Raw genomic sequence first — 15,362 nt, forward strand, 5'->3', positions numbered from 1 at the left:
TTGTGCTGTATGTTTTTGATGCACTAAAAATAACTAGTTCATAAGAGCCATTTGTTTGTGAATCAGACTACACTGTGTGGTGGTTCATGTGCAGCCTGCGAGGAGAACTTAAAAGAAGGAGCTGCTGTTGTCTTGCCATTATTTCATGGTACACAGGCTTTCATCTCGTTCACGAAGCACAGCTGCTGAAAAGAAATCTAGGAACCACTGCAATCACATTTTATTGAATGGGATGCTAAAGTGACAGGTTGGCAAGGTTTTATCTTAGGATGGCAGTGGCTCCCTGCCACCACAAGAAATAAGCCTATTAGGACGAGTAAATCATGACAGAATTTTGATTTACCATAATATAGTCAGCTTTTTTGCTTTGTTAGAAATATTGTTAAATTTAATTTAACTTTCAGATGTGTTGATGTTTTTTTTTTTTTTCAGAAAAGGTGGAAAAATAATAATAATAATAAAAAATAAAAATAAAAAACACTGGATGCAACTCTCCGTCATACCAGACCTCAACTTCAATAAAAATATTCTCCAGACAGCTGATATTTACCTTAATTTTTCTTTGTTTCCTTTGCAGATCGTATTTCATGTTTCATCTCAAACTATTCTGCTGTCTCCCTGGTAAACAAGTTATCCAACTTCTAATAAAGCTCCGTTAGTAGCAACATTGTGATGGAAGTGGTGCAACAACTGTGCGGCATTAATTTATAATTACTGCAAAAATATATAAATGATCCTCAAAAAATATTGACATTGTTTATGATAATTTCTTGTATTAAGAACATCATTTTTTGTTATTTTAATTATGATTTTTCTTCTTTTTTTTTAATATATTTTATTTCAATAAAATCTACAACTAAAGACAGTTTAAAAGTAGCATGACAAAGACAATGTCACCTTCGTTTACTTAAAGAAAAAATAAATAATTATTTTTAATACAATTCAGCCCCTGAAACATAAGAATAGGCTAACTGAAGAAAATTACAATCTCGCCCATAGACCTAAATAAAACGCTCTTCATTCAGCCATAACCAACAGCGATGATACAAAATAGATTTCCATTAATTTTCATATTAAAACTGTAGTCTAACAGGAATTGTGATGGGTCTATTCTTTCATATAGGCTACTGGACGCAGATGTCTGTATTCGTTAATCTATATATCACATTATTATCAATCTCAGTGTATTTCTCTATCTACGTTTTGTCTTTATTTGAGCTTACAACTTTTCTATCTTTGACCTAAACAATATTCTATTGTTTTGCATCCTCACAAGCATGCAATTAATTAGCACGCAGTATACCCTGGACTGGACTCTGTAACCTCTAACAGCTTGAGCCGGTCACTCGTTCACTGGGGAGTGTGTGAGTGTGAGTGTGTGCTCTTTATCTGGATCTGCTCCACGGCTTTTCACGGGCCACGTCACGTCACGGAGGGGGAAGAAACGGATTCCTGAGCGCTGCTCGAGTTTCCTGCGATCACATCCTCAGATCCACATCTACAGCGGAGCGAGACGCCGCGCTTTCCCCCTCCAGCACACTCAATCGGCTCTTCTTTCAAAAATGGTGAGAAAACTGAACACTATTTGCAATCTTTTACAGCGTCTAAACAACTTGTGTCGTATTGCCTGGAACGCTTTCTCTGTGTGTAATGTCTTTTCCTCCCTTCTCTCTCTTCTCTCCGCCCGCTACGCCCGTTACAGATGTTTCGGTGTTTACCCGTGTTTTTCCTCCTGGCTGTAGTCTGCTGTCATGCCGAGGTAAGTTATATCAAACCTGCATTCATTTAGGAGAAGAGCTGGTCTTTTAAAAAAAAAAATGTTTATGGTTATCCAGATTACATTCTTTCTGGAATCCAACTTGCGCCTAATGAACTGTAAAAGAAACGAGTCCGGGCAACTACCTTTAACTTAGAACAAAACAAGGGGGTAATTATGGTTATTTTAATTCTGAACTCAGTATTTTCTTCTTTTTGCTAATTGAAAAAGTTTTACACGTAATGAAAAGCAGTTTTGATGACATCCAGTCACATTAGATGACTCCAGACATCAGTCTTCTTGGGGGAAAAATGCTTTTTTGCATGGAGCGGGTCGCAACTTCTTGGGCGCCGTCATATTGGCATCACGTGATCAGTCTTGCAATTGACTGTGCATGACTGTAGCTACTATTACTAAAATGGTTATTTTATATATTTGATGTGAAGTTGCATGAGTGGCATGAGTAAACAAATGCAATGCATCCAGGCAGATAGATGTCAGTATATAATATCCCAAACCCTTGTAACTGTAAATCAGACCCATAGGTGAACATAAATATGAAGAGTTTTGCTTTGATTGTCTTTGGGTCATTTCTATTGGTAAACAATACTCTGTAAGTAGCCTACCACATTGTTTGAAAGTCATTTAAACCAGACTTTGTGGCATTTTCAAGAAATCTTTGACACTTTTTTGTAATAATAAAACACTTTTTAAAAATAATAACTTTTTTTTCCCATTTGCACTGAAAAACAAAAGTGAAACATTTTTTCACAAATAATTACAAAGAAACATGAATTCAATTGAATTAAACATGAAGTGGTATTCGAAATGGTATTTTCTTATAAAATATACTAATAATTTTGCCTAATTTATAAAGAATAGTGGACCAGCTGAGTTGTCAAGATGCATCTGTCACAAAACACACATTTACATCACCTGGTGTGTGTTTGTGTGGTTAATGAACTCTGTGTGTGGTGAGAGGTTGGTGGTCTTTGCGTTGGAAATTCAAAAGAGCTGTAAACAGACAGCTGTTAAAACCAATCAGATAACAAACTGTGGAGGTGTTTGGCCAGTGAGTTTACACTGATTTCAATGTTCAGATGCAGCTGCTGATGGGGGCCATATGTTGTGTTTGTTAGTGTTGAGTTAATAGTGTTCTTTCGCTCTCTAGTGTAATAACAACCTGCCAGGTGAACTGCGTTTAAGCCACGCAAGAAGAGGAACTCAACGCAAATGAAAACATTCTTACACTGTATGCTGAAAATGACCTATGCATTTAGTTGTCATGAAATCCAAGAGAATGCCCTCTACTTTTATGTATTTTAAGAAACAACACACATTTTGGTGAAAGTCGTCCCTTGTGTCAATGACACATGCATCAAGAATGCACTTCCTGTGTAAAATGGGAATCTGCAGATTCTCCAACAAGCACAATTATACAAAGAACAAAGTGGCTTTAGCTTTAAAAATGTATGACATGAGATCACATATTCCCAAGCATTATTTTTTAATTTAAATGAAGAGTAGTTGTAGTTAGAGCATGCTATTGTATTACAACATGCACGATACTGTATGGTCTTCGGTCTAGAATTATCTGTAAGTAATTTCATGCTGACAGGCTTGATAAGAAAACACTTAAGCTAAAAGAACAGCAGCTCATAATGGGTGTCATGCAACCCGCATGATTCTTCTCTCCGCTATTCACGCAGTTCATGCTGTGGTTTGTCTCTTTCTTGTATCTCACTCAGTGGGGGCTTTGGAGCTGTCAGAGCTAGTGTTCCCTAAAGGCATGATGTGCTGCTTACATAGACAAGCTCTTAAAGAGTGTCACCCCAAATTAAAACACACTGAATTTCCTACTCCTACAAATACAATTTGTGCTGGGATGATTTTTTTAGTTGGTTGGTAGAGTATGCAAATCATAAGTGTAAGTGTATGGATTTGTGTGCATGTATACATGTAAGTCTGAGGCCAAGAAAGAGTATAATCTTCATTGTTTGTAATTATGTGTTTTCATATAAGGAAGTATTTTCACCCATCATTTTCTCCACATGGATTTAAAGAGAGGTTGTAAAGAGAAACAAACCAGCTCCAATAGAAATCATAAACTTTAAGCAAAAAATGTATATGAAAATTAGGGGGGATTCAAGACTGCATAGATCAGTTCTTTAATAATCATACACTTATCCAGTAAAGTACTTTAAATTATTTACTTTACAGTTGCTATATAAAACTATTGATTTATAGCAACTGTAACAAATGTCATTGCTCAACAATCTTTTGTGGTAGGTCTTAACTGAAAGGTTTGCACATTATTGCCAAACAATTCACTTTGGAGAAAGTCAATGGGTTTTTAAGTTAAGAATGTGTTAAGTTTTGTGCTTTATTGCAGGTTTTAAGATTGGTAGTCAGCTTTAAACCATTAATTCCACAAACTTTCTTTCTTCTGTGGAACATAAAAGAATATGTTTGAAAGAATATTTGTAACCAAACAGTTTTGGTTACCATTGATTTCTATTGTATGGACAAAATAAAACACTAAGACATCATTCTAAAAGATCTTTAATCTTCCTCTAAAAGAAAGTCATACAGGTTTGGAACAATGTGAAGGCAAGTACATGATGAGAGAAATTACATTTTTGGGTGAACTTTATATACAAAAATCATCATGCCTAAGGATCAAACTCTAAAGAAAAACTTAAAAAAAAACTTACAAAAATAGCCAACAGTTAAATTTGAAGAGCCCTTTTTTCTTTCCATTTCAGTCTTATCCTCTGTCTCTCTTTGTTGTTTATAGTATACATTAGTGTACAAAGAAAATAGAAGGAGACAGTCCAGAATGTGAAACATTATCACACACACACGCTCACAAACAAACACATTATCACAAACTGCGGAGGAGAATGAAATTCAGCTCTTCTTACGGCACTGGGTTTTTTCTAACACGGCTAAATGTAATAGCAGAGGCAGGATAATGCAGTTACCTAAATCCCATCCTACGATCAAAAACAGTGCTCGCAGAGTTTTGAGTTGCTTTCTACCTGCGTTTCACTGCTGCCTTACAGCAGGTGAATCAACTGTGCTTCAAGCCCTGATAAAAATAGAAGTTACCGAGGGAAAAAGAAAATGAGGGAAAAAGAGAGGTGTAGTGAAAAAGAACACTGTCAGGGTCACAATGCCCCATCTCCTAGAGATAAGTGAGCTTTACTTTAAGAGAGTAACTTGGCTTTAATGAGAGCCTGCTGTGATTTCAACTAATAATGGTGAAATTGTTGTTTTGATTTTTCCCGAAGTAATGCCTTTGTCTTTTGTGGTGTTATAATGAAAGAAATGTATATGCATTTGTTCCTAATGCATGTTAGTGGTTGTGCCAGAAAAGCCAGGTGTCTCACAGCCCAGTCAGTCAATGACTTAGTGTTTTTGTATGAAGGCCCCTCATATGGAAACTGGTTGCAGACAGGCTGCCAATGCAGCATAACGTCATGTCTAATGATCTAGAACACATTCACATGAACTAAGAAATTACCAAGGAGGTCAGTAAGTCTGTGAGTGTTCGCTCTCATCTCAGTGGAGCTTGGAGCCACTTCTAAAGCTAGCCAGCTAAACTCTAAAACATTTTAGGCAACAACCAAACAATTTTCAATGACAACAATGCGTGCTTCTCAGTAGACATGGAAGTGTACAGTGTATATATATTCATTAGTTCTATCGGACAATTTTTATTATTTCCACCAAAGTCCCCTTAAAGGTCCTTGCACACTGAAATTTTCTGAAATTTTCGTATGCGTTTTTCAGTTTTTTCTCATATTCGTCATCCTTTCCTATCAAAATGCTTGCTACGGATGCGAAAATCGAACCTGATCCGAATTTTTTTATGACGGACGAATGTTTCGGAGGCAGTGTGTAAACGTGATTGACACAACATGAGGTCGTATATATTTTTTAACGTGTGAAAATTTTGGACGAGAGTTTCAGACTCAGTGTACAAACAAAGACCTTAAGACAAGTAATTTCACTCAGCGGCCATCTTTGAAATGCCTCTCGGCCATTCAAGTGCAGCTCCTATGTTTTTGAATGGGGAAACATCAAATTCTCCAAAATTTGATATCACCAATGAAATCTGACAACAACTAACTCATAAAAAAGCTTATTTTTCAGGCTAGATCAGCCAATGCACATGCACAGTCCTAGCACCGTGTCTTAGAACGCTGACTGTTTCTATCCACCTTTATTTTATGGGTCTGGCTTCCGGTTTCATCCGCTTCCAGCTATTTTTAGCTGTACAAAACAGCTTGTTTTGATGCTTGAAACTGCAAACTGGTATGTCTTGCCATATTATTTTAATGTATTATCCTAATTATGAACACACTGGTTTGTAGTGCAAACCATTTTCTTTTCAGTATTTCCCTACAGTGACTAATGAACCGGAAGTCTCGCACATTTACAGAAAACAGCTTACTTACACGTTTAAAAATAAGGTGGAGAGCAACTAGAGCTTTGAACGGCAGATGCAGTGATATGATGACTTTATCAATTGGCGTTTGGCTCTTTTATTGAGAAGTGTGCGTGACACTTTCCCATTGTAAGTAATTGGAGTGCAACATTTTTGGTATATCTAAAATCTTTGTTTCTCCCAACTGCCAAAATGCATGCAAATGATTTTGAGTTTTCATAGGCAGCAATGGATACATCTACTGCCGTCAAGCAGATGAAGGCTGGATTACACTACATGACTTCCCAGATTTTTTTGCCCCAATTTACAGTCTGGACGAGTCGACACTAGTTGCTGAAAGTCAGAGCCAGTCTGCAGGTTTGAGTTTGCAGATTTCATTGAAAATCACGTAGTGCATGATGGGCACAGACTCTAATTTTTTCAGCTTCAGATTGATTCCATCCAATTTGGAGGATATCAAACATATTTCATATTTTGAACGCTTTTTAGAACACAAATTGTTAGCTATGTGGCACATGTTTTTTCCCCTGTGACTTTGTTGTGTTCGGAGTGACTTGAAAGTCTTGTAGTGTATGATTCTTAGATGTATGATGCCAAGTCGACAAACTAATGATGCCTAGTGTTTTAAAGTCTGTTCTGTAAAGTCCTGTAGTGTATTCCAGCCTTTAGTAAACAGGATGTTACTCACACATTGGATTTGGACTTGATGTCTTCATGACCCTATATAATGATACACAGCATTTTTCCTGTCAGCACAATCAGTATTTATAAGCTTCACTAAAATGCTTTCAGTAATCTCTTGCAACGAGGCTCTGGCAGAAGGAATTCTTTCTCCCTCGGGGTGTGAGTCTAATGTCCACAAACAGCTGGTCAGTCTTTTATAAAGAGGATATAAACACTGCTCACCCGGTTATACCAGTGGGACACAGGGAAAAGAGCTAAAATGAGAGCAGATATTTTAAGCATTTCATCTCAATCTCTGAATACCACATAGTATTTGTGCTGCCAATAAAAGTGTAGTATAGTTAGTTCCATTTCACATTGAATCCAATCTTCAGTTTGTTATATAGAAGAATAGAAATGTAAAAGGTTTTGTCTGGACCTGGTCATGTGTTGATTTATACTGACAAAAACAGCTGAATACTAAAACTGAACTTTAGTGTAGACACAAAAGTCTTTTGTTTGAAGAACGGGGCTGATGCAAACTTGCTATGGTTGTTGTGTTGCTCAGTGTTGCTTGAGAGCTGTAATATATTTCATACTCTGACTGGAAACCATCTGCTGCATATTAACATAGAAAAAAAAACACTATCCATATCCACTCTTTTCTGTTATTTTCCTTTTTTATCTCTGTCACTGTTATCTCACGTTTGATAAGCTTTCACTCTTATCTTGATTCCTCTCTCTTTCCATCTTTCTTTCATATCTCCTTCATCACCGTTCTGTAGTTTGCATTGTTTACCATCTGTTTTCTCTCACCCGTTTTCCTTCGACAATTCCCTCCCCCATGTCTCTCTATGAACACGCAGTGTCTTGTCACTGGCTTTGTGCTGGTGTTTTATGGCCCTGTTTTGTATAGCCATCACTGCTGGCAGAGCTTGAAAGAGCCTTGTAATGAGAAGGAGGAACAGGCAGTGGGAAGGATGAGGTGATGAGGGAAATTACACAAGGGATCAAGAAATGTAGCTCTGCTCGTTCTGATACTGGTACATGAGGTGATACAGAGACAAGGAGAGTCAAGGAAGATGTAATAAAAAGACTATTTTTCTGGTAATAACCGAAATAAACAAATTTTTATGGTGCTTGTAGTTGTTCTCCACAAAATTACATGTTTTCAAAATGGGATGTGTAAACGACGGTCTCAAGGAAGCCCTGTGTAATTAGGGTCCCCCAGACCCTGACACATTTCTTAGGGGTATTATTTTGTTCAACAACAGCTAGACAGACTGTTCTGGTCTTACAGTTTTAAAAGTTCATTTTTTTTCCTTAAAAATAATATGTGACAACAGCAAAAGACACCTATTTGCATGTGTACACAGAGAAGCATAAAAAACTGATCGGACTTTATGTAGCATTTTAATACCATAAAACCTGTCATGGTTTTTTTTCCTGTGGATGGAGAAATTGTTGAATGTTTTGCTTTACTTTAACTTTAAAGGAGGCAGAGAAGGTTTTAGCTAAATGCATGCAGTTTTGTCAAGAGATTTTAGCTTAGCTTTTACAATCTCTTATTGCATCCCCTTTAAAGCACCATTTTATATTAGTAGTTAAAATATCAATATGTATATTAATACTTAAAACTTAAAAACCCTGGGGTCTCGTGAAGGAACTGCAGGGAGTTGGTGAGTTGATGAAAAGCTAATAAATAATTAAAACATAAAAGTGTGAAATGAAAGTAAATAAATGAAAAAAAAACACAATCAAAATAAGTACATATGATTTTTTTTTAACTTGCATGTCATGAGATTCATTAACCAACATCAGAGAACTGTGTGAACATGCAAATGTTAAATTATTCAAATATTTACTTTTAAACTGAGGTAGTACTTCAATTAATTTTTTTTTTTTGGGGTGACAAACAAAAAAGTTCTATGTGATCCTGCTATATTAATTTCTCTGGTAGCACTTTAGAATATTTTCCGTCATTAATGAATAACTACACAGGAACAAATGAGCAATACTATCAATCTAGTAACTATTTTTAACTAACAAGAAACTCTGATTAATGAATTAGTTAGTAATAATGCTTAGTCGAATGTGGTAAATCTATCCAGTAATTACTATTTATAGAACTACTGTATACTAGTTCATAATTATTATGAGTAATGCATAATGTTTAATTAACTCTAAAGTGATGGTCATGGTAACTCACTAGTAATGACTCAAGTATTACCAAATACTTCAGAAGGGATTACTAATTAACTCTCTAGAAATGAGGGTTTTGTAAAGTATTGGATAGTAATAACTCAAGTGTTAGTAATTCCTTCTGAAGGATGTAGTAAGTATTCTAAAGTGAAGATCACAATAACTCCCTAATATTGACTGAAGTCAATGTAAACTTTTGATCTTTTTGTAAGGTTCTGTATAGTAATTCATTTCAATGGATTTGGCAAAACTTGAGTCAATATTAGGGAGTTAACATGATCTTCACTTTAGAATACTGATCCAAATAATTACTAATTGCTTTAGAAGGATGTAGTAACACTGAAGTCATTACTATCCAAAACCATATATCTCAAAAGCTTACAATGACTTGAGTCAATATTAGTGAGTTATCATGCTTTTCACTTTTAATCCCTTCTAAAGGATTTGGTAATACTTGAGTCATTACTAGTGGGTTACCATGATATTCACTTTAGAATTAATTATGCATTTTGCATTATACATTTTGAGGTATAAAAAGTAGTAGTTACTGATTAGTTAATAGTTAACTACCGCTTTCAACTAAGCGCTATGACTTACTAATTTGTTAATCAGACTTCCTTGTTAGTTTATAGAAGTTACTAGAATGGTAATAATGCACTACTCATTTGTTCCTGTGTAGTTAATCATTAATGACAAAACAGTATTCTAAAGTAAGACCACACCTTCTCCCTCATCCTTTCCTAGTCGATTTTCATTTGTAACAATCTACCATAATGCTTTGTTTGGTAGACAATAAATAAAAACAGACAATGAATATGCAGTTCAGTCTTTAAACTATGGATGGCGCAGGCTGATATGTCCTTAATGCAATCTGATAGCTATCACATAATTTACTGTGTGGCACAAGTCGATTGGTCCCTGTTGCACCTGCAGCCAATGAGCTTGCTAATCATCATTTATATAGTTTGGTTCAGTGTTTGGTTTAAGCAAGTCAGAAACCCTACACCTCCCCCAGCTCCACCAGTATAGATCTGCTACGGGTAATTTATGTATGTGTACATATGCATCATGTATGTTGTGCGGCAGCAGTAGATGTTCACAGCAGCCTACCTGTGGATGTATTGGCAGTAACAAATCTCTGCACGTGCTCTGCATCAACAGCAGCAGCATAGCAAATCGATTCCTCTAACACCAAATACATTAACATTGTCATATTCATTACCATGGTAAACTATTCAGAGAATTATACAGTAAATACAGGATGCGCTATGTACAGGCAACAAAAAGTAGTTTGACTATGTGCAGTTGATGACTACTTAAGATACAACAGACTTGCGTCAGATGTCTAGTGGGGGACAAGAGGGTGGTGTCTCGGGCCTCACAGGACCATAAAACACCCCTGTCTCCTTTGAATAAATTACCATAATGCACAGCTAAAGAGGTTTTAATGAAAGCTAAGAAAACAGAGCAGTGCGTGGCCATTTCTGATTAAGAATACAACATCCATCTACTTGCAGACAGGTCCTTCACCATATGATGGTGCCTTGTGCAAAGAACAAGGCCATTGTGAAGAATGTGGGACTGCAAACAAGCACACTTCCTTCTGCAAACACATGTCAGCCATTAACCTAACTCTCCCAGTCCATGACCCTTCACAGAGAACCGCAGCAGACAGGCCTGGACGGCTGGAACAGAGCCTAGATACAGATGGAAGGCGGGACATAGATTGAGAAAAGTAACTTGGGTGAAAGAGAGAAGTTGGCGGGATCTACAAAAAGCAGAAGACTGGCTGTAATCCTGAGCGACAGCCAAAATGAGACAAAAGACTAGAGGCCAGAGAGGAGTAAAATGGATCAATTCACTGAGGTGCAGCGAGAGATGGTGCCACTTGAGAGGAAGCTTTAAAGAGAGAGATGGAGAAGAGAAATAGAAAGAGAATGTAATTACAGCAGCCGAAATGTAGGAAATAAAAAGGAAAAAGACTGTCCCATGCTGCCCGCAGTGCGCTGGCGTCCATCCACTGTCTTATTGCCAAGACCAGATTTGGAGACTGCTGAATGGACATTAAAATTGTGTCACTTCGGTGATAGGATCATTTTTTGGATTCATGCAATCATAGAGGTTTATGAGAATTCACTCATAAACCTCTTACCAGCACTTACTGATACCTCAGACAGTATATTTTTTAATTTTTGCAGATAATTCAGCCAGGGCTGCTTATTTGTCTTTTGTTGGTAATGCAATCTTTGATAACCAAGATTTTTTAATTTTTTATAACTGTTAAAGTTAACTTGCAAATTTATAGCTATTAATATTATATTATAATATTTAACAGCTTGCTTTATTAAAAATCCAGTTTGATCTTGGAAACAATACTAGTTTCATTTTATTACATTGCATTGCATTTCAAATTTTCCCTCACAAAGATTTGGGTTCTATGAACTTTAACAATGGTCCTGTTGTGTTGTATGTATTGAAAATCTTTGGCCAAAATTCCATACAATGTCATTTTCAGTTGTCTGCAAGCACTGGTATTTAATTCCTTCAGAAAGAGCAAATCTATTTCTAGATGGCTTTTTAAAAAGCCTATTTAGTGCTTATGGACAATTGAAATGAGAAAATAATCTTTCTTGAGTGCTGTGTACACCCCCCTCATAATGAACATTTGTGGTTCATCTTGCCTCTATCCCACTGCTACAGAAGAATCTGCGTGGCTCATTTGAACTTTTAACAGCTCTGCCACATTCACACACTCTGTTCCTTTGTGTTTGTGTCATTGAGAGCATGCTCCTGAGGCCTCAGCGCTGCCGATTACTGAGAGCTTCATACAACCTGGAATGTGATACACTAAAATAGAATGACATCACTGGAATTCCATTCCAATAAAGGAGAAAAATAACCTAGAATGCACAAATGGGACGGCTCGCATACCTTTTTCTCTGATTGATATGTTGGGAGTTCTGATGCAACAGTCAGAAGGGTTTTGTTGTTTTTTTGTTTTTCATATAAATATCATGCAGTTTGAGAGCAGCTTAAGTGCACTGGAATTTCAGCTGCATATTTGTGACAGCTCCTCTGACCCATATAACTGAGAGGTTTGAAACGGGACAGACTCCACTGGAATGTCCCATGAGAGAATTCAGGAGAGAGGAATTCCTCTCTGTCCTCCCTGCTCTCTCTTTAGGAGGCATTTCTATTGAGTGGAAATAACTAAAGCTGTTGTCTGTAGGAAAATTCAGACTTTGAGCTCTGTATAGGAAAGAAAAGAGGAGATAAAATAAAAGATGAATGAGGGAAGAGAAAAGAAATGACATCATACCATTGCATACTTCAGAGAGATCTTGAGCTCATTTGCTGTGACATCATCTTTTAAACATTAACCAATAAAATACACACCCAAAATGGACGGCTTATTTTTTTATTTCATTTTTTTTTTTTAAGAAATAAAAGGAATAGTTCACCCAAAAATTAAAATGTACTCACCCTCAGCAGGGTATCCAAGATGTAGATGAATTTGCTTCTTCATTGGAACAGATTTGGAGAAATGTAGCATCACATCACTTACTCACCATCCTCTGCAGTGAATGGGTGCCGTCAGAATCAAACAGCTGATAAAAACATCACTATAGTCTACAAGTAATCCACACCACTCCAGTCCACCAATTAATGTCTTGTGAAGTAAAAAGCTTTGTGTGTTTGTAATAAACAAAAAACATCATTAAGACATTGTAACTTCAAACCTGTGTAAACCAGTGAAATTTGTATTATGATACAACAAAATACATATTTTGCTGACTTTGATAATCCAACATTTTCACTTGGCTCTTTGGAAAATACCGCACCACAGCCCAGTGTTTCTCAGAGTCATGTAACAGTCAGCAGTACAACAATCACCATCTAACAAGGCCATTGATTGCAAACCTAAATGCTCTGCCTCATTAGGATGTGCTACACTTTGACATTTAGAGCTGTATTACACAATGGTTTTGCTGCTATTATGCTGCTAGTAGTATTCCATTGTATTTATGCATGCATTCTACACATTGTTGCTTAGCATTTGCAAAGCAAGTTTCTCCATCATATAGTGTACAACACTGGAGAGCCGGGTAAGATGTGCCACAGCTTCCAGTTAACTCTAGGAAACTCCTATTTTTGTCACATCATATTTAGTTGTCGTTGACTGTAAATTTACATGAAACAAGTGTAAAGCAGTTATGTTAAAGCTATTTTGCAAAAAGCAAATTTTGTACATGGAAAATAAAATGTAGTTTAACTAAAAAGCAAACATTTGGAAGTCTAAAATCTTTTATTTATTAAAAAATAAGTCTAAATATGTAAATTGCTTGACTGAAAGTTAACCACAAATTGTTAAGCACAACACAACATCTCTAAAAACATTTAAATCTTCTGAATATTACAAATGTTTTTAGGCTGGTTTATGCAAAATCTTGGGTGCAAGAAAATGTGAACGATGATGAGCAAAATTCATAGTATTTGGAATAAGGTAGTGTAATGTCTTTATTATAATTTCTTAACAGTTTATTACAGTTTGCAACGTATTTGTGAGCATATATTTATTTGAAGAGTAAATCATCCACATGTACTCAAATAATTCAGAATTCCCCTAATGTGGGTAAAAAGCAGACATAATGAAATAAAACTTGATGCATTCATTTTACAGCCGTCTCATTTCTCCTTGGCTAGACAGCTTAAGCACAAAGTGGCCAGACAGACAACAATCATATTGTTGTGGTATCATAGCCATGTGTCTCCAGCACTCTTTACCTCTCTTTCTTATTATTGTGACCATGTAAGTGTATCCTGGTGCACAGCTTTGCATTCAAGTGCCTTGAATTCTTGCTCAGCTGTGGCTTTGCTAGATTGCCATAGTAATAGAGATGCTGTTTGACATGCCTTTCATCTAACGTAATAAGCTTACAGTGATGCTAGAAGGAGGCCTTGAGTGTGGTTTGTCTCTTATGTTTTTTAGCTCGGTTGCTATCTTTTTTCCCGCATCCTCTCATCCCTGCTCATTTCCAGTCCACCGTTTCCCAGCATGTCCCTCTCAACGCAGAGAATGTGTGAGCTCCAGCAGCACTGTATCTGCAGACTCTGCGCAGGTTTAGTGTGTCTGTGTGGGGGAAGGTCAGGAAGTGAAAGCTTGGCTTTGTCTAGAGAAGGATTGCTTTTTTTCTCTTGCATTCTTATGAGCAAAAATCTAAATTCGAATTCCCAGCCTGCCATGTGCAACCATTTATCTTCCCTATAGAGCAAGGGTGAAGTATGCTATGTGAACACGCAAGAACAATTGGTTTTTTAAAACATTATCTCCCGGTTGAAAATAATGACACATTAGCAATAACGTGTGGGATTAGTCATCATGGTGGCACATTTCCACAGCAGTTTATGTTTTTGATAACATCTATTCACCATGCAAGCCACTAAAACAAGCATTGTGTGCCTGTGAAAGCGCATTTTTCAGTGTGTGCGTCTGATTCAGAAGTTAATGTATGATCCTCTCAGGTTGTTTGCATTGTAAGATCAATGTGCTTTATGCAAATATATGTCATCTAGCATCCTGGGGACAGAGTTAATGATGTTTATAAAATAAGCCTTCAGCTAGAAATTTTAATTATCCTCTCTGACTCTTTGGGTTGTCGAATGCATATGGGTCAGTAGAATGACACTCTCTTTGATTAAGTTATTCAAAAATACATTAAAAAAAAACTAATTTATACAGACTATGACTATGATTTATGAATACACCTTTTATGATGAACACGTTTTTAATTTCTGAACTACAGTTATTTTTTCCGGGCTGGTCTGGGATGTGTAAACATTGTCTGGAGATTGTAATTGTGAAGAAAATTCTATTAAAGCTTATTAAAAGCATGGAATTCTATAAAGATGTATTGTTTTTTATTATTTAATTTAATTTTTAAAATTAAAAAAAAAAAAACAGTTACAATTTTTCACCCAAAAATGAAAATTGCCCCATGATTTACTCATGCTCAAGCCATCCTAGGTGTATATGACTTTCTTCTTTCAGACGAATAAAATCAGAGTTATATTAAAAAATGTCCTGGCTCTTCCAAGCTTTATAATGGTAGTGAATGGGTGCCGAGATTTTGAAGCCCAAAAAAGTGCATCCATCCATCATAAATAGTGCTCCACACGGCTCCAGGGGGTGAATAAAGGCCTCCTGAAGTGAACCGATGTGTTTGTGTAAGAGAAATTAAATTTTTTAAAACCTTATAAACTGTAATCTCTAGCTTCTGCTAACTGTCG

General features: G+C 36.4%; 1 protein-coding gene across 2 annotated transcripts in view; it reads left to right on the forward strand.

Moving 5' to 3' along the window:
* Positions 1-1,354: 1,354 nt before the first annotated feature.
* fstl1b (follistatin-like 1b) overlaps positions 1,355-15,362 on the forward strand; it is a 45,777-nt gene continuing 31,769 nt past the window's right edge. The window contains exons 1-2 of one of the 2 annotated variants that reach the window (XM_058786896.1): positions 1,355-1,565; positions 1,703-1,759. In XM_058786896.1, the coding sequence (XP_058642879.1) occupies positions 1,563-1,565; positions 1,703-1,759 (60 nt within the window). In that variant the 5' untranslated portion in view covers positions 1,355-1,562. The remainder of the gene's footprint in view (positions 1,566-1,702; positions 1,760-15,362) is intronic. The other variant, XM_058786895.1, reaches the window with a different exon arrangement.

This window comes from Onychostoma macrolepis, chromosome 09, assembly GCF_012432095.1.
Source record: "Onychostoma macrolepis isolate SWU-2019 chromosome 09, ASM1243209v1, whole genome shotgun sequence".
Classification (NCBI taxonomy): domain Eukaryota; kingdom Metazoa; phylum Chordata; class Actinopteri; order Cypriniformes; family Cyprinidae; genus Onychostoma; species Onychostoma macrolepis.